The sequence below is a fragment of the Lytechinus pictus genome, chromosome 3 (assembly GCF_037042905.1).
Source record: "Lytechinus pictus isolate F3 Inbred chromosome 3, Lp3.0, whole genome shotgun sequence".
Taxonomy (NCBI): Eukaryota; Metazoa; Echinodermata; class Echinoidea; order Temnopleuroida; family Toxopneustidae; genus Lytechinus; species Lytechinus pictus.
The window spans coordinates 21,742,998-21,767,840 of record NC_087247.1 but is presented as its reverse complement, the minus strand read 5'-3'; the positions used below and the strand labels follow the sequence as shown (position 1 = coordinate 21,767,840).

The window sequence follows — 24,843 nt, the reverse complement described above, 5'->3', positions numbered from 1 at the left end:
GCTCGCGCTTCGAGCTCGCATTCATTTGTTGGTGAGGTATGTGTCTCTATCTTATGAGTCTATATTATATATTTATATATATAGGCATATATGTGTGTGTGTGTGTGTGTATGTTTGTTTGTTTTGTGTGATCGAGCGCCTTTGGAAAGTTGATTTTATGATTTTGCCCCCCCCCCCCCAATCTGAAAAATGGATCGGCGCCCCTGGATGATACATATATTTTGATTACTTGAAAACACTTGGTTATTTACCATCTAATCAAAAGACACATTTTATTCACCCAAGACCACAATAATATATGCACGTGCATAAGCACGTTTTTATACAGTATTCAATGGGGCTTCCACAATGTGCCCGAACCGCACGTTCCAGGTACGAATTTTGTTTTTCATTTTTAGCCATCGAACTTATGACGATATACATTGTTTAGCTCAAAATTTTACATTTTCTTGTCGTAAAATTATGAATTCCTCGATATATAATTTGCAAGAGAAGTTCAGTTGTTGAAATATCATATCGTATGCGATATAGCTCCCATCGTTTTGCCTGTAAAACGGGAAATCTATGCAGTTTCAGACTCGTAGCAAGAAGGATTGGCGATAGTACCATGACAAATCTGTGTGGTGGAATAGTGTATTCCATGGAGGGTGAAATCAAGCTCATACAACAACGGTCACCCTTCGCACCCATTGTTCAACCGACATGTATATCTACCATACATGCACCCCTATTGATCTCAATCGACGTGTCTTTATGTATTGGTTATACGCTTAAGTGCACTCGAAAGTTTGCAGTGAAAGGGAGAAGAAATTTGGGGTCTTATTTATCGATATACATGGCGGCCATCTTGGATTTCAAAATGGCGGCCGACCTGATGGTCCAATCACTTGGGGCCAGCAATATTTGAAATCAGCACCCCGAATTAAGCCTATATGCCAAATTTCAATACCACAGTCCACATAAAACTCGAAAAATTATTGCAATAATATATCATGGCGGCCATCTTGGATTTCAAGATGGCGGCCATTTTGCCTCTGACCAAATGGTCAAATTGCTGGGGGCCGGCAATATTTGAAATCAGCGCCTCAAAATACCCATATATGCCAAATTTTAATGTCACATGTCATGTAAAACTCAAGAAAATGACATTAATGATTTCTTATGGCGGCCATTTTGGATTTCAAAATGGCAGCCGACCCGATGGTCAAATCACTTGGGACCGGCAATATTTGAAATCAGCGCCCCAAATTAGGCCTATATATGCCAAATTTCAAGACCGCAGTTCATATAAAACTCGAGAAAATGATTGCAATAATATATCATGGCGGCCATCTTGGATTTCAAGATGGCGGCCATTTTGCCGCCGGACAAATGGTCAAATTGCTGGGGGCCGGCAATATTTGAAATCAGTGCCTCAAAATACCCATATATGCCAAATTTCAGTGTCACATGCCATGTAAAACTCAAGAAAATTACATTTAATGATTTTTCATGGCGGCCATCTTGGATTTCAAAATGGCGGCCGACCCGATGGTCAAATCACTTGGGGCCGGCAATTTTTGAAATCACCACCCCAAATTAGGCCTATATATGCCAAATTTCAAGACCGCAGTTCATATAAAACTCGAGAAAATGATTGCAATAATATATCATGGCGGCCATCTTGGATTTCAAGATGGCGGCCATTTTGCCGCCGGCCAAATGGTCAAATTGCTGGGGACCGGTAATATTTGAAATCAGTGCCTCAAAATACCCATATATGCCAAATTTCAGTGTCTCATGCCATGTAAAACTCAAGAAAATGACATTTCATGATTTTTCATGGCGGCCATCTTGGATTTCAAAATGGCGGCCGACCCGATGGTCAAATCGCTTGGGGCCGGCAATTTTTGAAATCAGCGCCCAAAAATACCCCTGTATGCCAAATTTCACACTTTCTGCCAGATCCGAGCATCTTGGCCATTTTTTGTCACATAACCGCTCTGACCACTATATAGGTATATTTACCCAGGGAAGCCACCTCAGTTCTGAAAACAGTTCTTCCAGCGGGCCCTGCTATTATTATTACCCCGGCTTTTAATATACAGTGCGTCCCACAAAAAACGAAACCGAGATTTATCGATGATTTATCATAGCTTAATCGCAAATACAATAGACAAATGACATACCATTTTAAAGCTTAGAATCTCTTCTTTCATCTGAAATTACTTAGATTATTTCTCATTCACGCATAAGTGAGCAAAAACAATTTGAAAAGGGGATACCAAAAAGTCACTTGGCGGGCCGTATCTCGGTTTTAAAAAGAAAACCACATTTTTAAAAAGTTCAATATCTGCTCTTTAATTTGATACCTCAATTACAGAAAATGGTCAAGAAATAACAAAGTTCTGGTTATTTGAAATAAGGCTTGAATTTCAATAATTTCATAAAATGATGAGGTTTTACAGGCTAATGTTCAAACTCACTCGACACTCCGTTTTGTTGACGATCAGCCATGCATTAAGTTTTGTTAACCATGCGATAGCTTCAGTGGGAAACCGGTGAAAACACGTTTATTTAATGAAATTATGGAAATACAAGCATTGTTTCGAGGGATCATAACTTTTTTACTACTTGACCATTTTATGTGATTTAGATATCAAAGAAAAGAGAAGATATTGAACTTTTTAGTCATGTGATTTTCTTTTTGAAATTCAGATACCCCCCGCCAAATGAGTTTTTGGCATCCTTTCTTCGAATTGTTTTTGCTCAATCATGCGTGAATGAGGAATAATCTAAGTAATACCAGATGAAAGAAGAGATTCTTAGCTTTACATTGGTAGGTCATTTGTCTATTTTATTTATGATTAAGTTATGATAAATCATCGCTAATTCTCGGTTTCGTTTTTTGTGGGACGCACTGTATATTGCATAAAATCTTAGATTCTCCTTGTTTGCTTGAATAGATATAAGCATACTTAAGACTGTGAAAATCGTTTAATCAGGCACAGGTGACGCCAAAAAAATAATAATAATTATAATCTCTTTATTGTCTAATTAAAAAAAAAAGAATAACACAGAAAACTTTCATAGAATACATTCCATCTTATTCAGGTTAATAATTATCTTATATCCCAGCTGAATCAATCCATTATGATAGAATCTATCTAAAAATCGTTATCGGGTTTTGATTGCCGTTTCACAGAATAAACACACAAACTCTGAACAGGATCCAGTTTAAAGACATACGATTGTGATAACTTTATCTTTATCATGTTTATGGTAACATGCCATTGAAACTTATTTTTTGATCGGCTGCTCAACCCTGTAAAAATGATCTCCATATCCACACCATACTGGCAAAGTTGCCATAATTGTAGTCCTTAAGAACGTTGTCGTATTAGACTTTGTCAGCTAAAGTTGCATTGATCCTGCTATGATTTTTTAACATGCTTACCCAAGCTTAGAAAATGAATGAAAATTTAAATGATAACTGATATTGAAGAATATGATATGAGAGTCGATTTCCAATTGCGGTGGTGGTGGCGTAACAGTAGGGGACAGTCTGCCCCTGGAGGATTTCAGCGGGAAAAGGAGAAGAGAAAAGGGGAGAAAGAAAGTTGAAAGAGAAAGAAAAAGAAGAGAGTGAAAACGCCGGAGGGAAAGAGTGAAAGGGAAGGAAAGAAGAACATGTAAAAAAGAACAAAACATCCCGGATTGCTAAGAAATGAGGGAGAGAGGGGGAATGAAATAAACTATATGGCAAAATGGAACGGGAAAGGGCGAAGGTAAAAGGAAAAGAAAATTGACAACAAGAACAGGGAAATGAAGGTATAAGTGAATGTGAGAAAGGGCTAAGGAAAGGCTAAATTGGAAAATAGCGGCACAGAAAATAGGAACTGCCGAGGAGAAGAAATAAAATGGGAAAAGACTAAATGCAAGAGAAGAAAGTGGAAAGGGCATGGTGGGGTCGTATAGAGCGGATGAAGAAATAGCAAAGGGAACTAGAATGGTAGAAGATTGGGGGAAAACATTACAAAGTAACTTGTGGATAAATAAATAGTAAGGCCCCCCAAGTCTGCACACTCCCCTTGTCTGCGTACACCAGCGGCGTAACAGGGGTCGGTGGCCAGGGGGGGGGGGGGGCAAGCGAGCGAGCGAGCAAAAATTTTGACATTTTTGACACATGATATCCAGAGAATACTATATTTCACCCTTCTCTCTTTCCATTCCTTTTTTTGTGGTCTGTACGCCACTGTGAATATGATTCTTTGCGGCAGTAGCGTGAAGAGTACAAAAAAATGAGGGGCGCAGTATGGCGCATGTGAAAAAGCTGCTTAATATAAAATTTTGTGATAGATTTTCACATGATATCCAGAGAATAATATATTTCACTTTTCTCTCTTTCTATCACCTTTTCATGAGAATCTAACTTTAAGATATTTTTTGACATTATATTCAGTAAATGAAATCATATCCGACACTTTTACTTTTCTTTTCTCTTATTTTTTCCTCTTGGTTGTAGAACTTTTGGGGCCATGGCCCAACCCTTTTACGGCAGTGCAATGCGGTTGGCGTCTTGACCCCCCCCCTCCCCCCCCCGCCTGTACGCCACTGATTGAACATAAAGCTTAATGTAGGAAGGGTCCCTACAGGGGGGGTTATAGAGCCATATGAAGGTTAGAGATGAAGAGCCCCTACTGCGTGGGGTCTGGGGCAAAGCCCCGGTAGCTTATTTGCATAAAATTTGACAAGCTTATAGCACAATGTTGTATGCTGTCCATTTTTACTTCCCGCTCTTTACTCTCGATCCTCGGCAGCCCGGTCGTGTTATTAAGTTTTCTTTTTTTTTCTTGTCCCTTTTCTTTGTTTTCCAATTTAGCTTTTGACTAATTCCATATTACCTTCGTCTCCCGCTATTGTTTGCCACTTTGTCATCTTTTGATTTATTTCCCATCATGCTATTGCATTACATAGGCCTATTTCAGAATGATTTGTTCTTTCTCAAATGTTCTTCTTTCTTTTCTTTTCCCGCTTTCCTTCCTTTTTCATAAAAAAAAACGTTTTTCTTCGTTTTCTTTTCACCTTTCCCTTTCCTTTTTCCCTTTCCTTTCCCTTTCCCTAACTTTCTCCCTCCCTTTCTCTTTTCCCCGTTTTTTTTTTCCCCGGTGAAATCCGCCAGGGGGCAGCTTTCCCCCTGCCCCCTGTTACTGGCGTACTCGCGTATCTGCGCAATTCTAGTGAATCAAGATACACAACGACCAAATTTTTAATGAAATTTTTGGAACACTTTCTCATATTATGAGGGACATTATCAACTGAAATTTTCTGTGGAATACAAAGAAATTCAGGGGACCGTTTCATGAAAGAAGCCAGCACTGACAAATTGATTTTTTAAAATCTTTTTTTTTTAGTTGCGCAGACATGCCAACCCCCCCCCCCTCCCCCATCCACGTGATCCTTTGATTACAGATGATATAATTTTGGTTGGGCGCGGGCGGATTAAAAGAAAATGCGCGCTCATAACTTGCGCATTGATTAATTAAACCGCGCAATATTTCATACACGTGATTTTTATTGCCAAATTATTGCCGCCAAAAGTGGAACTAGCAGTTCTAAATTGAATTGAATTTATAGACCCTATTTTGGATTTAAATGATAAATTTTGTGTTTTTCTTTGTCATGTTTGTAAAGCATAATTAGGAGAGTATCATGGGCAATTGTCTTGCAATGGTATGCCGCCGCTGTGCCCCCGGTGAGTATATTCGATGAGGATTATTCCCCTCTCTCTCTCTCTTTCTTTCCTTTTCTAAAGTTTTTATTAGGGCCTAGATCTAATATGAAAAAGGGTTAGAAAATTGAGGGAGAAAATGAAAGAAGGGGTTAAAATTTAGTGTGATATTATTTTCTAAAAAAATATCTATTGCAAAATTAGCTTATCGTGTTAAGAGAATCATTTAAGAGGGTCATCAAAATAATTTTGATTCATTTTTCAGGTATGATCCTCCAAAATATTATTAGCTAATTTCAGCAATCGTGCTTTTTCCATCAAACTTTTTTACTCAACGTAACATTGTATGTTAGCCTATAATTCTATGTGGAGTCCGATGTCTGGTCGCATAGTTGTGAAGGTGTTTGCTTTCTAATATGATTTTACCCTAGGCCTAGGTCTACATTAAAAAAAAAATGTTTTGAAATGTTTCTTTTAAAATCCTTGAAATTGCCGTATATAGGCCGGACATGTGTGCTCGTAGCGGGACTTTTTTTTTTCTATTTTGTCTGTCCGTCCGGTAATATGCCCCTTTATATTTATCGAATATAGCCTAGGCTATAAGTTTTCCAATTATCGTATCGCTCCTTCCATTAAGAATGGAAGGAAACTGCACCTACCGTATGATGGTGGGCCCCAAGTCTGCGCACCTAACAATTTGAGTTAAGATTTAACATGAATTTCTTCTTATTTCACAAAATCTTTTGGTTAATAGTGTTCCTTATATTATTAAGAGTAAGTGTACCAAATTTCTCATTAAAAAATGAAAGAAAATATAAGATTTTCCTGAAAAACCTTTGGGCAGTCATTTCCAGATTGAAAAAAAAATGGTACCCCATGTCTGCGCACTCATTCACTTTGCACACGATTCAGGGATTTTGATGACAAAGGCTGCATTTTGAGGCCGTCACATGAAATGCCCTGAATTCATTATTTTTCCACCATTTTGAGTCGGATTTTTTTATGAATACCTGTCTATGTAATGCATGTGTAAAGTTCGTGCTCGTTGCGTATCTTCTTTTACTAGAATCGCGCAGATACGCGGGTGCGCAGACTTGGGAGACCGCGCAGACATGGGGGAACTGACCATACATATATAAATACACATTGATCTATATATATAATCAAATCCTATCTGACATCTTTCAAATTTCTGTTGAAAATTAATGGCTTTTCCAAACCTATGCAGGTCGATTGCTACGTCGATGTTGTCCTTGTATCTACCGGTGTCTCTACAGCAGGCATAATGAATATGTCTTTCTTAAATTCATCTTCGGAATCTTTGTCGGAACAGGATTTGGAGCAGGTAGGACCCTATCTTTAATGCGTTTGAAAAAAAAGTAGTAAGAGCTTTAGCTTCCACGACGCATGAGGTATTCAAGAACATGGACAATTTATTGTCAAATGACCTTCATGACAAAGCACAACCAAGAAGTCTTTGTCGAGTATTGGTGAATCAAAAGAGCAGTTTCCTCCTGGTGGGTGTTTTTATAAAGCTGCTCGTAAAGTTACGAACGACTTTACGCACGACTGGAACATGTTCTTAGGTCATAACTCAATCATATAGGGATATCACATAGCATAAGAAAGGATCACCAGTCGTGCGTAAAGTCATTCGTATCTTACGAACAGCTTTATGAAACACCCACCTGGACACTGAAGAAACGACATATTTGCAATTTTTCGTCAGCTCCGAAACTTAGGACGAAACTGATGTTCCGGTTCACCAATTTTTGACATAGGCCTCCCAGCTGTTCATTGTCATTAATTTGACGGTTATTTTCAATACATTTACTGTGTTCTGTACTGTACTGTGCAGGTAATCAGAAAAAAGGAGTGATAAGATAAAACCAACCATTGGTTGCAGAAAAAACTCGAAGAAGGAAGCTCATTTGAAAGAGAGGGAGAGGGGGGGGGGGGTGGGGGGAAGGAAACGGGGACACGTTCAATAAATAATTTTCTTTATCATAACTTTGGGTGGGTGAATCTTTGGTTTAAAATCTGAAGTAACGTGGAAACCCTAATTTTGGTTAGTTGCTGATTTCTGTTACAAATGGCAAAGCTGGCCCTAGTAAAATCTTTATGAATGACCCATAATAATAATAAAAAACGAATACCACCCCAAATAGGGGGAAAGGAGTACTCGACTAATGATGATACTTTACTTTTGATGAAAGGGAAGGGTTGACATCGGGTATTTCTACCAGGTAAGACAAAGATACAGAATGATGCCCCCCCCCCCACACACACACACGAACAAAATTTTCTTATGCCGCTGTAACTTAAAATAAAGTAGATCAAATTTCGAATTAACTAACTTTAACAATTATTCAACAATGGTTTTTGTCTCATTCTTGTACAAAATAATAAAAGCTCAAATACTTCGGCTATAAAGACCTCTAAACTTTGTCTCTAACCATGCGACCCCTTTGTTTTAACAAATTGTACTTTGCATTAAATTAAAAAAAAGTGTATTTGAGGTTCGGAGTAATACTCGGAACAAGAAAACTACGGTACAATTTCATACCACTAGTCAAAATTTCACTAACTGGGCTCACTAAAATGAAATTCAAAATTATAATATATACTGCAGGCCTAACTTTTACATTTCTATTATCATTAAATTATTTGCAATATTATGCTATGTTTGACAACATTTATATTTCGCCAGAATAACAAAAAAAGGATAAAATCAAATAAATTCAAATCTTACCTTCTTATGTTTATACAGCTCTCCATTACACTGTGATCAATAAGCTTCCTTATCCGTGGTTTGAAAGATCTGTCCTCGGTGGTACCATCACTATTCTTGCAGGTTTAGGGTTCGGTGTCTCCGTACAGATACGATGCATGTTGTGTCTCGTCCTACCACATTTCTTCGGCAAGAACGGGCGAGGTATTCTCACATCCCTCGCCGTCGTTTACTTGATGGCCGGTAAATCGTCTGGTTATTATATTGCTTCTATTATGGAATTAAAATATTAAATACAACAGATTTACATTCAAGATTATAATGTACTAATGGATTTGCCGTTCATTGCCCATTAAAGGGAGAATATAGCCGTACAAAATCCATGCCATCACGACGACGTATAGATGTGGGTATTCAATCCGAATAATCAAGGTGATCTATACATGTATCTAGGAATGAAAGTTCATCCCGTCGAAATCTTCCTTTGGAATTAAATAAAGCCTATGGTATTCGTATACATTTCTGACAAGTTATCAATCTCAACGTCATCGAAATTCATCGATAAAGAACAGAGGGTATCTCTGTTCTAAACATACAAGATTGACAGAATACCTACGTCTATGGATAAATCCGATTTCAGAACACTGTAAGCTAATGGTGGCCATAACTGAGGGCTTCCAAAGAAGAACAAAAGCATTTTCAACATGTTATGCAATGAGCCAGGTGCGTTGCTATGTCAGTGACTGTTAGGCAAGGCCCTCCTGATATAACTTACCGTAAAACCTCTATCCAGATTATTATCCATTGGCCGATACATTATGTAATATAAAGTAAAAATCATGATTATATATTGTCTTGTATGTAGAAGTAATAATATATATTTTTGAATAATTTTGTTATAGGTCCGATAAAAAACATATTGGACAACGGGCAAGAATCGGCTCGTTCAATCTCTTGCACAGCTGCGCTGAGTTTCAACCACAGCAAGGAAATATTTGACTTGCTTCATAGACCATTCACAAACGCCTTTAGAAATCTGGAGGTAGGTAAGAAACTCTCGAACAATAAATCTTAATTGAACAATTACTTGATATTTGGTCAGTTTTATGAGCGGAATGAGACCTGAACCCATTGCCTTGTAGAACGTTGCAATCAAATGAGACCCCCAAATCAAACACAATTTGAATTTTAACCAATCAGGCTACAGAAAGTTGGCACTGGTGATTGATTTTCATTTCAAATCTACGTTTAAACCAAACTTCCTTTTATAACGAGTCTTCTAATAGATGATCTAATGGAATTTTTAGTATTATTTTCAACCGTCATAGACAATTGATTAAATCAGCAGCAATCCCTGCGAAACGATTTGATGCCAATGTCCATCTATGGGTAAATTGAGAATATCAACCCCCCCCCAAAAAAAAAGAAAGATTGAAAATTATTTCAAAACACAGTATACTCTTGGGATGAGGGCAGGTAGGGCCCACGCTCCCCCTGGATCTGCACCTTGAGTAAATTGATTTATCTTTTTGTGTAAATTGGATATTTTACCAAATCTCATAATCAAATACATTTACGAGTACATGAAACAGCTTATCACATATTAACAAAAATATTTGGTGATTGGAACTAACATAAATTTTTTATCGTTGTTCCTTCGCCCCTAAATAATGTCATTTACAGTTTAAACAATAATTTAAAATGAATTGCAATATTTGTATATCAAATTTAGTATTACTATACGAATTTAGATAATCGCAGTCGTCTTTAACGAACGTATTTACACTGTTTAAATGAAAATATTTTCATTTCTCACATACAAATATCTAATTATCTAGCAGCACTCTTTTAAACAATTTTCTGGATATTTTTTTTCTACTGAGAATATATTTTCTCAAATCAAATCATCAGCTTTGTTTTCTCTGTGTTTCTCTGTCTCTCTGTATCTCTCTATCCATTTTTTTTTTTACAATTGTGTTTGTTTGTTTGTTGTTGTGTTTTACAAAATGAACCTCCTTCAAAAGAAAGCTTGGAAGGGCTTGACCGGTATAAAAAAAAACAAGGCAATAATTTCCTAGCATTTGGTATTTTTATTTTATGATACTTTGCAGCTGCAAAAAGATGACATTGAAGCCCTAGCGGATAAGGTTAAGGCCAAGTTCAAGAGCTTCCAAGATGAACTCGAAAGGAAGGTGGAGGGCCGGAAAGAAAAGGAACAAGAGGAGTATGGCAAAAAGATGGAATTTAGATGTGAAGGTACACTGGTATCATGTAGAACACAGTGGCATATCTATACAAACGACGCCGACGCACGGGTCACGTGCCCCCCCCCCCTAGATACGCCAGTGGTGAAATATATTCATGCATCTATAGTTTAAAGGAGAATGAAACCCTTGAAACCAGCTGAATCCATATCAAAGAGAAAAATCAAAGAAACATATTGTTGAAAGTTTGAGGAAGATTGAATGAATAATAAGAAAGTTATGAGCATTTTATGAGAATATTGAGATCACTAATGCCATGTAGATCCTCCCATTGGCAATGCGACCAAGATCTGTGATGTCACACACGTACAACTCCCTCATTACTTTAGTACTTATTTCACTTATATTCTCATTTTTATAGAGTCTATCACAAGGTGAGGTGTTCTCTTTATGAGAGGACAAGTACAGAGGTTTCACAACATTATATCATTGATGAATCGTTTGTCATATGATTAGAATGAGCAAAAAGAGATGTTTTGGGGTATATTTTCAGTGTCCAAAAGGGGAGAGTTGTTCATCTGTGACATCATAGATCTTGGTCGCATTGCCAATGGGAGGATCTCCATAGCATTAGTGATCTCGAAATTCAAATGCTCATAACTCTTCTATTGCTAGTCCTATTTTATTATTGTTTGATTTTTCTGCTTTCACAAAAGCTAACTTGCTCCAAGAGTTTCATTCTCCTTTAACTGGAATTTTATATACGAACCGAAGTATTGGTACACTAAGCTAGAACGGGTATTTTGGCTGAATGTCTATAGTCGCCAAAGCCATTAAAGCAATAGAAATTAACTTTTAATGGACGTATTCCATGGTAATTGCAACGACAGTGCTTCAAAGAATTAGGGAAAATAAAGGTCTCTATTATCGATTGCCAATTTACAAGCGCAATGTAGGTTTTATGTAAAAGTCTTCAAATCTTTTCAGATATATTTACGAAGAGTGTGGACAAGTGCCGGGATGTATTTCGTGAAAAGGAGAAGGAGTGCCACAGGGTATTGAAGGTTCCTGGAGTGAAACACCTACTGTGCCTGCCTCTCAAGATGACATTCTTATGTCGTATATTTCAAGGTATATGCAAGATACTTATCTTATTCTTCAATCAACTCTCATACTTTATTTTCATGAAATTACAACAAATGATTACAATTTCGTATACAGATTTATATTATTGTCATAATTATACGATTTTCTGAAGAGGTGGAAATGTCAATGAGTGAAAATAAACATAAAATTATGTTAGTGAAATCATTTACATTCATTTTATAATAGAATTACAGATAAATTTGTACCCTCACTATTAATTGCTGTAGCATTAAATATGATTAATATCTTTTCTTTTCTATTTCAGTATTTGATTTTATGTGTGATAAAGCACCGGTGGATACAAGCGGCTTGATGGATACCTACTATGAAACCAAAAGGGCCTTGAAAAATTTTGCCAACAATTTCAAGGCAGACTTAAGATGGCAGGTAATTAATATGAATCATAATGAGCCACGACTCGATTCGTATGACTCTACCATTCGTATCTTCAAAATTACTTTAACATTATTATTATTTTTTTTGATTAGGATGATGTGATCAGCCTTATCTAAATTTTAGCCCACAACCTAAAACATCCGGAGGTTGAATTGCGCTTGTTAAAATTCATGATCATTTTAGATTATAAATAGGCATATTGTGCCATTTTCAAGTCGTGTCTATTTTCTTTCTAGCATTTTCCTTAAAAAAACATTTTGTCTAACTGATTTACTACCCATCGAAGCTCGATTTGAGTGTCTTCTTCATGTCTATTCTCTGCCATTAATTCGTGTGACGTACTTCATATAGTGTAATATCTGTTATTACAGGTGACCCAGTTGCTGTCACTAGTTGAAAGAGTGTCCGTTCAAGAGCTCCAAGCCGCTGTCAACCATGAGATCGCAAGAAAGAAGCTTTGGTTTGATCTCATCATCGGTATCACCAGAGCCGTACTCTCTGTCACATTCGTCCTCGTATTCAAGAGGTAGATCAATCCATGCTTTTCTCTTATTAACAATAATAACGTTGGACAAAGTAATTAGGTCGAGGATGGGTCTAGCTAGCTTGAAGAGGCATACAAATTTGCACTATTATGTGCCTGCTTATAATATGTTGTCTCCAACCTAAATAAAATTCATGATCCACCCCCGGAACATGAACAAGTTGAGCGCCTCTTGCAGTCTCGCCTGCAATGCGCGATTCAATAAAGCGGCAGTGCTGACTTTGAAAACGACTATCAAAAAATCATTTGACAACTGAAAACACCATTCATATAATAATAAATATACTACGTTCATTGACCTTAAATGACATTTGACCTTGGTCATGTGACCTGAAACTCGCACGGGATGTACAGTGATACTTGATTTCTCTTACGTCCAAGTTTAATGAACTAGATCAATAAAATTTAAGTACCCCCAACATGGCCACAGTTAATTGATCCTAATGACCTTTGATCTCAACCATGTGACTTGAAACTCAGGCAGGATATTCAGTCGTACTTGACTACCCTCATGGCCAAGTTTCATGTGCTAGGTCCATATACTTTTCAAATTAGGATGTCATTTTAAAAACTTAACCTTATAGATTTCAATGTTGACGCAGCCGCCGCGGTCGGAAAATCGGCGCCTATAGTCCTTTTCTGCTATGCAGGCGAGACAAAAAACTGTTCTAATAAACAGTTAAGAAGAAGAGAGGCGGTTTTAGTAAATATAAAAAACAATAAGAGAGATATGAGTTATACAAATTTGCAATCATTATAACTATTGGGATACTAGGCGACAAAATGAGAGATTCGCCCCTAGATGGCTTGTGTATGGCCACAGATTTTCTCATTAAATGGCATGTTTGAGATTAACGTCTTATAGAGATCTCTATTTTATTCAAACAGACATTACTTTTTTATATATTCATTGTCTGATTTGTATTGTATTAAGAAGTTTATGTATATATATATATATATATATATATATATATATATATATATATATATATATATAATCACAAAAGGTTTAGTATATATATATATATATATGAAGGAGTTGCCAAAGCTGTTGGACATGTTTAATTTCACACATTTATATACAGATATATATATATATATATTTCAATCGATCACGTACAGTTACATCTTTCTCTTATCTGCTTTCTAACAAATTATGTTCATTTTGCAATAGTTTTCGTTTAATAGTCATTTTCTATTTCATAGGCCTCCTCCTCCATCATCATCATCATCATCATCATCAAAACAGTTTATTAGAAATAAGATACTGCCTTAGATTAAAAAAAAAATCAATTTGAATTATGACGTACGTACAAGGTTTGCCATGAATGTAATTCACCATCAGAGATATGAACAATTATTTTAAAATGATGTTTCGATGTACAACTTATTCTACAATGAGGTATTTCAGTACCGATTTCTAAATAAGAAATTATATTTGAATAAGGATCTTGTAAAGATGAAAATAACTAGATGCAAAATGCTCTTTTTGTGGAAGGGAAGAAGAAAACGCTATACATTTTTCCTATCAATGTCATGAGGTAAATCTTATCTGGGAACGATTTACAGACTGGTTATACAATTTAACAAGCTTTAGAATAAATCTTTCTGCTGTACATGTTTTGTTTGGTTTCATAGAAAAAAGAAACGATGCTTTAAATTGTTTAGTAATTTGGACGAAACAACAATTATACTCTGCTCGTGTGAAAAAGACCATACCTACTTTTGAGAAAATTAAACAATATATAAGAAAATGTTACAAAATGAGAGGCAAATTAGTATTATGGAAAACAAAACACATAAATTTGATAAAAAATGGGTAAGTTTTGAAAGAATACTTGTCATTTTGTAATAAGATTTCCGGACCTTGATATGTATTTCTGTTTAATGTAAACATATTCTCATGATGAATATGCAGTGTGTTTCGGGTGAGAGGTGATCAATTATTGTTGGAGGGGCCTAGCTTGTTCGGTGCTCATCTGTTTCTGCTGTTGCATGTGTCGGCGGGGGAACGGATGGGCGTAGGGCATGGCCACTCTAGGGATCGGTTGCCTTTTGTTTGAAACGCCCTGTAGGTCTATACTTTGTTCAAAATTATGCTATGTGTGTATGATATGCCTTGAATTATGGCAATTATATCATTGTTAAAATGTTTATGCAAATATATGCCCTATCGGAGGGAAATAAAAAAAATGAAAAAAAAATGAATGTAATTCTAAAAAGCAACGCTTATTTTTCTTATTTTAGTGCATTTGAATACAACAACCGATATCTACGAGAAATTCGCTTCGACAATGTTTATATGACGTCATACTTTATGAAAATAGACAGAAGGCGACGAAGAGAGGTAAGTTGAGGAGACAACTTAATGTTGATAAAGGGGTGTTTACACCTTATTTAAGTCTTGGCTTAGGAAATATGTTATAAACAATATGTATTTCCCAAACAAAGGATATTAGAAAGACTATACCACTAAAATCTTGGATTGATGTCATCTAAATATCAAAATAGTACAATAAAAAGGTTATAATGCTGATTCGTTATCCCCTTCGTGCTTAGCATGCTGTAATATTGTTGATTAAATACTGAAACTTTTCAGTATGTATTTTTTTTTGCATGAAACACACTTTTACCTATCACTCATAAATACGCCACTTTATGAACAATATTTCGTCTATGGACTATCCAATTCCTACCAGATTGGTGAAGATCGTGTACATGATTGTTCATGTACAATAATGTGTGGTAACGGATTTACGCAAAAGAAATATGAAACAGTTCCATGTCAGAGATTTAAAAGAAAGAATAACAAATTAAAAATATCAGCAGTAATGTCCGGGAACATGTCAGTGACTCTAAACATTCGAATCAACAGCCCACCTCGCTGAATTGCAAAAGAATTTATTTTGATATAATTTTACTTTCCAGATATTTTACAAGTTATAATGGAAAACTATATGAAGTAGGCATATGTAAAATAAATATTGCCGACGAATAATTTCCAAAGTTTTCTGTGTTTTACGGCAGGGTCGGAAATCATTGTTGCCGTTGAAGAAATCAGAACAGAAGGAATTAGTCGAACCATTCAAATGCAAACTGCAAAAGGCCGAGAAAGGAAAATTTGTAAGAATTTAGATTCATATCTAAATTTACATTTATGATAATCAGACACTGGAAAAAAATAATGTGGTCAACATAACTTCTGTCCGTCTGACATTCTGAAGACAAAATGAAAGAAAGCCAATAGAAAAAATTGTTATTTCATATTTGTTTAGTTATACTTAAAAAAAAATAAAAACAGTAATATTATTCATATATGTATATACATGTATGATCTACATGCTAAATGTGTTCTTTTAAAAATGAGTATAAGATTTGAAAGTAACATGTCCAAACTGCATGGAAGAAACCGATTTGGGATATTGTCAACCGATATAGGTCAGGCATATTCACCGAGTGGGACAAAACATTACAGGCTTTGTTTAAAAAAAAAAAAAACCACCAAAATGAGCTCCGTTTATAATCACATAAAACCACTTTGCAAACACAAAACTTAAATTGTGATAGTGATTCTTCATCATTACACACAATGTTCATATAAGTAAATACAGACTATTTTCAGTTTTCATTACGCGTTGTTGATAATGCAATTTTTTATTCCTTTGTTTCATTTTCATCTCCCATGCGTTCGAAACTTCATCGATGATGATGATGACGTCATTCAGCTGAAGAGTATCCTTCGCTTGCTCCCTCAAATCCTCGTCACCATCTTCATCATCGCCATTGATTACATCTTCTTCTCCGCTCTCGATCTTATTCAACGTCATAGTCAGGTGGATTTTAAATTTAATGGTGAGTGCATGGCTTTAACGATTTCAAAATACTCTACAAGGTAGTTTAGAGTAATGATCATTGAATCCAATCCTGGATTGATAGATAGAATCGAAGAAAGGAAAATATTGGCAAAGACTTGAGATGTACAAGGATTTATGAGGTGATAGTTGGATGAGTTATGTAGTGCAAAGTGGGACCCCCCATCAAAGTATCTTCATTTCATTATCTTCTTCGGACGGTCAAGTTTTTGAAGTGACTGATTGCATGCACGCTGTACTGACACAAGTCACTTCTGAATGGTTTTCTAAGGTCATCACGTGATCCGCTTTGCTATCCATGGAGACGGCGCCGTGGCTAGTGTGTTTCGCAAGGTGTTTTTGACGTTCAGCAGTGAACATCGCATAGCCAGAGTCTCCTCCAATAAACGTAAGTAGGCGTATATTTCTGGGGCTTAAAAGTAATTTTTAAAATATAATTTTGTCTGTATATCACAACGATCATAAGCAACGATACTTGATTATGGCTCTATTTACAAATTGTGGAAGTAGATATATAAAAATAATATTCATTTATCTTCTTTTATTTTATCGTAATTAAGTATATTGTACCTTCCCGCTTGGTAAATCATCCCTTTTCTTGCTGGTCATAATTTCTGAATGAAATCGAAGACCCTTTCAAAAGTGCCCGAGTTAATCATAAAGTTCTTACGGGTATCAGTGAGTATGATGTAGCTGATATTATGAGGTGCCGAAATTCTTCTTTTTGAATTCTCCCTAGATTGTTTGCCCGTACCAAATAAAGTGAAGAGAAGTACCAATATCCTCATAATGAGTCTATGGATATCAGTGTTAGCTCTCCTCTACTTTGAAGCATACGGCTTGAGAATCAGAAGGGTGATCTGTGCTTTCTTTTATCCAAAGGTAATGAATTATTTTGTGTGGGTGTGCCGGTGTGTGTTTGCTTTAATCATATGATATAATCATTAGGAATTACCTATCAGGCACAGGTGTTAACTACATTTAAATACATGTACACTATCCGTTATTAACCAGCATCAGCGTCTCAAATACGATAAGTATAATTAATATGATTAATCTGATAAATGTAATTAGTATAATCAATATGATTAGTATAATTAATATGATCAATGTAAGTAATGTGATTAATATAATTAATATGATTAGTATGATTAATTTGATAAATATAATTTATATAATTAATATGATTAATATTCGAGCGTATTGTGGAATGGAATCAATACGACCTACGGACCCAGACCTATACTGCTTCACTCTTCTTTCTCCTTTCTTCCCTTGCTCTTTTTTCATTCCCCCACTATACTGAAAAAAAATCGTAGGGGCGGTTGATTTCTCCCTGCCCCAATTGTGCCGCCCCTGATCTTAGAGGAGAAGCTGCATGATCCTTATTTCAAAAGGTAATTTTCTCAGTCCATTCATATTCACAGAGGGAGAAGAAGCGAGTGCTGTTTCTATACAACGAGAATCTTAAGAAAAGAGCGGGATTTCTTCGACATGCTCGCAGAAAAGTGCGACGTATGGTTAAAGAACAAAACCTCTTGGTGAGTTTATGTCACAGTTATATCAAAGATACAGACTCTAACCGATCGATGGTATATCATTTAGCAATAACGTAAAAGCTTTGGTCGGTCTGCAGTCAGATTCACCTGAATGAATTACCATTATAAGTGTTCGTTATTTCCCTCGTCTGTGAACATAATGAATATGCTCAAATATCGGATGCTATCATGCCATGTTTAGGCCTCGTTCCATGAAAATTAAAATAATTTATTACAGAGTTACTTTGCCATTAAAGTCGGCATAACTTCAATGGAAATCTTGATATGATTGGCCATTGAGCACTATCACCAAAATTGAAATAGATGTCAGAGTTCATGTTAATGGCGTGTTTTATGACGTGGCGGTAAAGTTGAAGTAACCATATGCCTACTGCTAAGCCTGAATTCAAGTACCTTGTGTCTATTCTAACATGTCCAACCTAATTTAGTTATCCATTGGTTCTTGCGAAAAAAAAATTCTTTAACTAAATATTCTTTTAAGAGGCCCACTAAGATTTCATAATCAAATGAGGCTTGCTATTTTTAAATGAAATTCGTCACAGGTATACTTATTCTCAACACAATTCTTAATGATTGTATTATAAACACTGCCCATGAATGTGAACTTTCTAACTTTCAGACAGTGGCGTAACAGGCGGGGGGGGGGCAAGCTACCCCCCTGGCGGATTTCACCGGGAAAATAAAAGAAAACGGGAAAAGGGAAAAAAAAGGAGAAAGAAAGGGAAAGGGGAGGGAAAGGGGAAAAGGAAAGGAGGAAAAGGAAAAGAAAAAGTGAAAAGAAAACGAAGAAAAAACTTTTTTTAATTCAAAAGGAAGGAAAGCGGGAATATGTACGAAAGAAGAACATTAATTTGAGAAGGAACAAATCACTCCGAAATAGGCCTATGTAATGCAATAGCACGGTGGGAAATAAATTAAAAGATGACCAAATGGCAAACAATAGCGGGAAACGAAGGTAGCATGTAATTAATCAGAAGGTAAATTGGAAAACAAAGAAAAGGGACAAGAAAAAAATAATAACACGACCGGGCTGCCGATGATTGAAATTAAAGAGCGGGAAGAAAGATGGACTGCATACAACTTTGTGCTACAAGCTTGCTAAATTTTATGCAAATAAGCTACCGGGGCTTTGCCCCAGACCCAACGCAGTAGGGGCTCTTCATTTATAACCTTCAAATGGCTCTATAATGCCCCCTTTCGATCACGTTCAATCACTGGCATACAGGCGCGAGGGGGGGGGGGGGCTTGGTTCCACACCCAAGAGGAAATAAAAGAAATTATAGGAGAAAACGTATAATGAAATGAATGGAAACAATGAAATGTGTTATTTGCTAAATATAATGGAAAAATCTAAAACATAATTAGAATTAATTTCAATAGGCAATTTTTTTTCCAGCTCGCTTTGCACGCTGGCGACTTTTTACAAATTTTTCCCACATTGCTATGTTTTGCCCCCTCAAAATATTTGGTTCATTACGCAACTGGGTTGAATAAATGTGTTGTGTAATTAGCTATATTCTGTATATGTCCGCGATTTGATTAAAATAGCGGCAATCTGCGAGGTTTAAATGGCTTTGATATCAAGAAGTTCCGGGGGCTCCGCCCCGGACCCCAACCGCACAGCAATGCGTATGGAAGGGTTGGGCCATGGCCCCAAAAAGTTCTACAAACAAGGACAAAAAAAGGAGGAAAGAATAGCAAAGGAGAAGTGTAGGATATGATTTTATTTACTGAATATAACGTAAAAATATAGCTCAAAGTTAGATTCTCATGAAAAGGTAGTTTTTTTCTCGCTCGCTCGGGACTTATATAAAGCAACTTTTTAGCACATGTGCTATATATACTGCGCTCCTCGTTTTTTTTTTTTACTCTTCACGCTACTGCCGCAAAGAATCCTGTTCACAGTGACGTACAGACCACAAAAAGGGAATCTAAAGAGAGAAGATTGAAATATATATTAATTCTCTGGATATCATGTTAAAATCTATCACAAAATTTGATTTTTGTATTAAAAAGGTCAAAAAGATAAATTCTGCCCGATACGTAATATCTGGCCTTCTCAAAATAGTCGTCTCATTACACCATTACGCCTGTTCATTATACCATGATATTATGACCGGGAAATTTTTGGCTCTTGCCCCCCCCCCCCCCCCTGGCCACCGACCCCTGTTACGCCGCTGCAGTTTCAGAAATGTATTTTCAAACTTCTGCAATGACATTTGAACATTTCTACAGAAGGAAATTGGCATCCTAGCTGAGCTGCGTCACAGCTACCCTCGAATGTGTGGCTGGTTGTTTAGACTTGGATTAGGAAAGAAAAGATGTCTTATATGTGCTGAGGTGGAGAGTAAGGGAGCCAGGCACTGCAAGAACAGAAGATGTACTTTTATGTATTGTCGACAGTGTTATGACGATGTTCAGGTAAGCCGAATTAATGTCTTTCAAATATATCTTTCTTAAAAGTACTTTTTCTTCTCTAATATTAATTAAGAGTTTCAGGCAAAATGTAGGCATTTGAAATTAACCCCATGGCATTAGTGTGCATTTATTATCTGTATGTATTAAACCATTTCCTCATCCATGTCATCATTTTGTGTAAAGAGCTGATGGGGTTCATGTCATAAAGACTCACAATTAACTTTGCCCTTACTGTATACGAAAACCCTTGATTGTGATTGGTTGCCGAGTCCTGTTACCATGGTAGTTGTCATATTGGCAGAATCACCAAAATCTTTATGGAACTGGCCCCAGAGTGGGTGAAACCCCTTTCAGACGAGGTGAATCATTATTCAAAATTTGTTTTGAACTAGTTACATATTTCATCTAGATGAGTCTTATATTTTCTTCCTCTTTCCTCCTGCAGGGTGTATGCTACGCCTGCACGGCAGTCTCCGACTCGGACGACGAGTCAAGCTCAGAATGGGATATGTGAAAGAGAGAAGGCTGGATACATGGTTCCTTTCTTATCTATCAGAAATACCAACTTGCAGGGGCGGAGTATCTCGATAGGGGGCTAGATGATATCAACATTCATTCATTCGCCCTCTAATGGAAAATAGGAGTATAATGAACGATTAATATTTACTTGGTCTTCATTGCACTTTATCTGATACTCATTCAGCCTTATTCTCATTTAGCCTAATACTTCATTGGTCTAATTTACACTGTCTCTCACTATCTTTTTTTACTTTGTCAAGAAAATTTGGTTCATCAACCGTTCGTCGCCCGGGGGGGGGGGGGCACTCAGTATATAATGCATAGTGGGTATGTGCCGCGGAGGGGACCCCCATTTTTACACTCAAATTTCCGTTCCAAGGCATAGCATTTTTGTCTTATTGAGAAAAAGAACAAAGAAAGCCGCTTCAAGGCATAGCATTTCCTTCTTATCGAGAAAAAAGAAGAAAGAAATCCGCTCCAAAGCTTCGCATATTTTTCGTTACGCCGTTCCGGTCGCATTGATCTGCTACAATTTTGGTGAAAAGCGACCGTAGAGCGCTTTTCGACCATCGCCTAAGCGCGAGCGCACCAGGCGGAGGCCGCGCTAGCTGCGTCATGCACGATTGCCCGTTCCATAGGGATGCATACGCACTCACAGAGATACGGAGATCCGTTCCGAGGACCCCCGTTTTCACAAACATTAGTAGTTCCGAAGCCCGTTCCGAGGACCCTCCTTTTTCCAATAAGCCCGCTCCAAGGCCCCCGTTTTTTGCCTCGCCCGCGGCACACCCGTACCACTTTTTTGGTCGAGTGCCCCCCCCCCCCGGGGTTCGTCGAACCATACAGACGATGTGGTATGAGAACTAGTTGATTATTAGATGGAATAGGTATAGCCTAACTGAAAATTAGACAAAATGGTGAATGGTCTAAATGGCAATTAGACCAAATGGATAGTAGACGAACCGAGACGAACTAGGAGTAGACCATGTGGGATGAGATGAATTGGAAAGTATAGACGAAGAAGGTGTATGGCCTCTCCCATGTTCCTATATACCATTATTTTTTCTCCCCTTCTCCTCTTTTTGATCACTTGTAAAATCTACGGCAGGGGGGCAGCTCTGTAATACCACACCTTCTGACCATAGATTCTAAATTAGTACAGAGTTAATGAATATGTCTGCATTTAGCCATTGAGCTTAATCTATATGAAATTTTAATCAAGAGAATATTGGCCATAGAATATGAAATGAGCTTATACTTGCAATAAATATTAATTAGATTTGTATGTGTTGTTTGAGACGAGTATTGCTTATTGCTTTTGGGTTCTTGGCATTACTCTTCTTCTGCAGCTCTTTCAACCCGAGCCTTCACTTTACTCTCCTTTCACTTTTAAACCCTACCTATTCCATTCCCCCACCCCATCCCCTCCTTTTCCAGTCTTCCCCCTCTCTCTCTCTTTGCACTGTCATCACTATCAATGTGTGATCATGGAGATACATATACAACTCAACTTTTGTAAAGCTTTCCAACCTTCATTTTCTCATATGCCATTCATGACTTACTCTTCCACATTACCGCAAAAATGAATTCACAAATTGCTACAATTACTTAAGTTTACAGAATACATGTATCCTGGAATAAATATAGTTTATTCTCTGTTAAATAATAGTAATGATAATAATATATTTCTAATTTATATTAACATAAACTTCTACATGATAGAATATTACTAAATGATTATAACTTTTATAATGAAAAATATAACAGCAAATATACAGGGCATCTTTAATGTCATATAATACTTGATAATAGTCATCTTAGTGACTTAAAAAATCCCATCAAATTTCAGAACTGAGGTACTCAGTAAAATACCAATATCATTTTTTTTATTACCATTTTTAGAATTTAAATCCTGAACTATATAATTTTAGAAAATAGATCTGAATTGCAAATTAAAATTCTAGCGGGTCAAAAAATTGAAAATTTTGTTCTCCGTTTTGGGTTTGGTTAAAACATCACACACTTTAACAAGACTCTCCAAACAACTCCAAAACTAAAACCTGACAAACCAAAAAAAAAGACAAATATCATATGTACTATGAGTAATATGGAAACCCTCAAAAAAATTATAAATTCAATATATTTTAGAAAAAAAATTACAGGAAAATCAATATCTATTGCATTAGTAACCAAAAATTCAAACGTGAGTGGACATTATCACTACTGATTTGGTAAAAAGCACACCTTGAAATGAAAATCACTTACTATGGTTGGAAAAGTTAACTTGCTCTATCTTGAAAACAGTTGAGGGGGGGGGGTGTTGCAAGAAAATGTATGCAATCAATTGCAGATTTCAGTTGTAAATTTAGAATTGATAGATCAATTCTAATTAAAGCATATAAATTTATACTTGTTGACATAAGAAGTCCAGGGGGCCCCGTCTTACAGAGTTACGATTGATCCAATCAATTGTAACTCTATGGAAATCCACCTGTGTCATAATTATTTTTACAAGAAATTTGCACAATGTCTTTTGTAAACAAAGAGAAGCAAAGTGAATTTTCAAGAAAACAATGAATGCATGAATATACATCATAGTTAGAAAATATTTTGAACAAACATGCTTAATAGATGTTGACGTTGCTGACCGTCCATAGTTGAGGTTGATCGGATCAATCACAACTCTTTGTGAGACAAGGCCCTGCAATCAACTGCAAATTTGCAAGATTATAATTGCTATGGGGACTTAAAATTGACTGGCAATCGATTGCAAGTTTCTTGAAATACTCCACAAGATAAAAAACACTCTATGAGGGTTCCGCCGTTACATAGGTAAACATTATGTAAGGATAATGTATCCCTTATCACACACTGTAAAGGAAGGAACAAAATGCCCATTTTAATTTAGAGAGGAAAGGTGTCTTACGAGACATCATATCACCTTGATTAACATTTTAATGTTTTCCGAATGTTGTATTCAGAACTGCAAAAATAATAGATGAATAAAATTACCTGCCCCCTTTGTGACATTTATTGTTTGAGTCATTGCAGATTTTATGGCCTGTCAAACAATAAAACCATATTGTGGTTATACTTGCATAAAACAGTGCTATTTCATAGCGATGAGCAAGACTTATTGCAATATTCAAATGCATAATTTTTGAGAATATTTATTTCTCTTGACAAAACCAAAGTTGAATGTGCACCATGTTTAGAAAGATGGTCCGACTAAGAACAGAGTGTTCACTGCTGATATTTCAAATTAAATAACAAAACTTGTAGAAATGATCGGTGAATGCACTTTTTAAGTTTTGGATTAAATGACATATAGGCTATAATACAGCAATTGCCTTATTTCAGCAATGCTACCTGATACAAATCAGAGGAAAAGCTTTTAGGTAGACTTTTTATTTGTAAGCATTTCCCAATGCCACATATAAATCAGAGGCAACAATGAAAAAGAATGAGAAATGATGGAAATATTCTTTTGAAGTAACAACAGAACCATTAGGTGCATAAGTGCAGATATCTTCTCTCAATCAATGTCATATCTATACATCTATTCCTAGCAGGTAACACTGTACCAATACACCATCCTCCTCGCCTCTCTCAACTATCTGTGCTCTCATCACATGCATGCATATATTACACATGTAAGATACGAATTATGGTGATTTAAAAAGAAGCAAAATTTCAAGCAATTTAGATGTGAATAATGCAGGGATAGAAGGAATACTACACAGG

The 24,843-nt window shown here is 36.4% G+C and overlaps 1 protein-coding gene across 1 annotated transcript; it reads left to right on the top strand.

The window, feature by feature from the left end:
- Positions 1 to 3,746: 3,746 nt before the first annotated feature.
- On the top strand, positions 3,747 to 21,380 carry LOC129255787 (E3 ubiquitin-protein ligase DCST1-like). The gene is made up of 14 exons (XM_064095926.1): positions 3,747 to 3,767; positions 6,939 to 7,055; positions 10,553 to 10,697; positions 11,633 to 11,776; positions 12,057 to 12,178; positions 12,559 to 12,713; positions 14,979 to 15,078; positions 15,759 to 15,854; positions 16,457 to 16,583; positions 16,875 to 16,991; positions 17,343 to 17,485; positions 18,031 to 18,144; positions 20,398 to 20,583; positions 21,026 to 21,380. Exons 1-14 carry the CDS (start codon positions 3,747 to 3,749, stop codon positions 21,092 to 21,094), a joined length of 1,656 nt encoding a protein of 551 aa, XP_063951996.1. The 3' UTR covers positions 21,095 to 21,380.
- Positions 21,381 to 24,843: the final 3,463 nt, after the last annotated feature.

Coding starts and splice junctions, on each gene's coding strand:
- LOC129255787 (XM_064095926.1), top strand. CDS start 3,747: ATGGAACGGGAAAGGGCGAAG. Junction 12,714..14,978: donor TTCGTCCTCGTATTCAAGAG/GTAGATCAATCC, acceptor TTCTTATTTTAG/TGCATTTGAATACAACAACC. Junction 18,145..20,397: donor TTAAAGAACAAAACCTCTTG/GTGAGTTTATGT, acceptor ACATTTCTACAG/AAGGAAATTGGCATCCTAGC.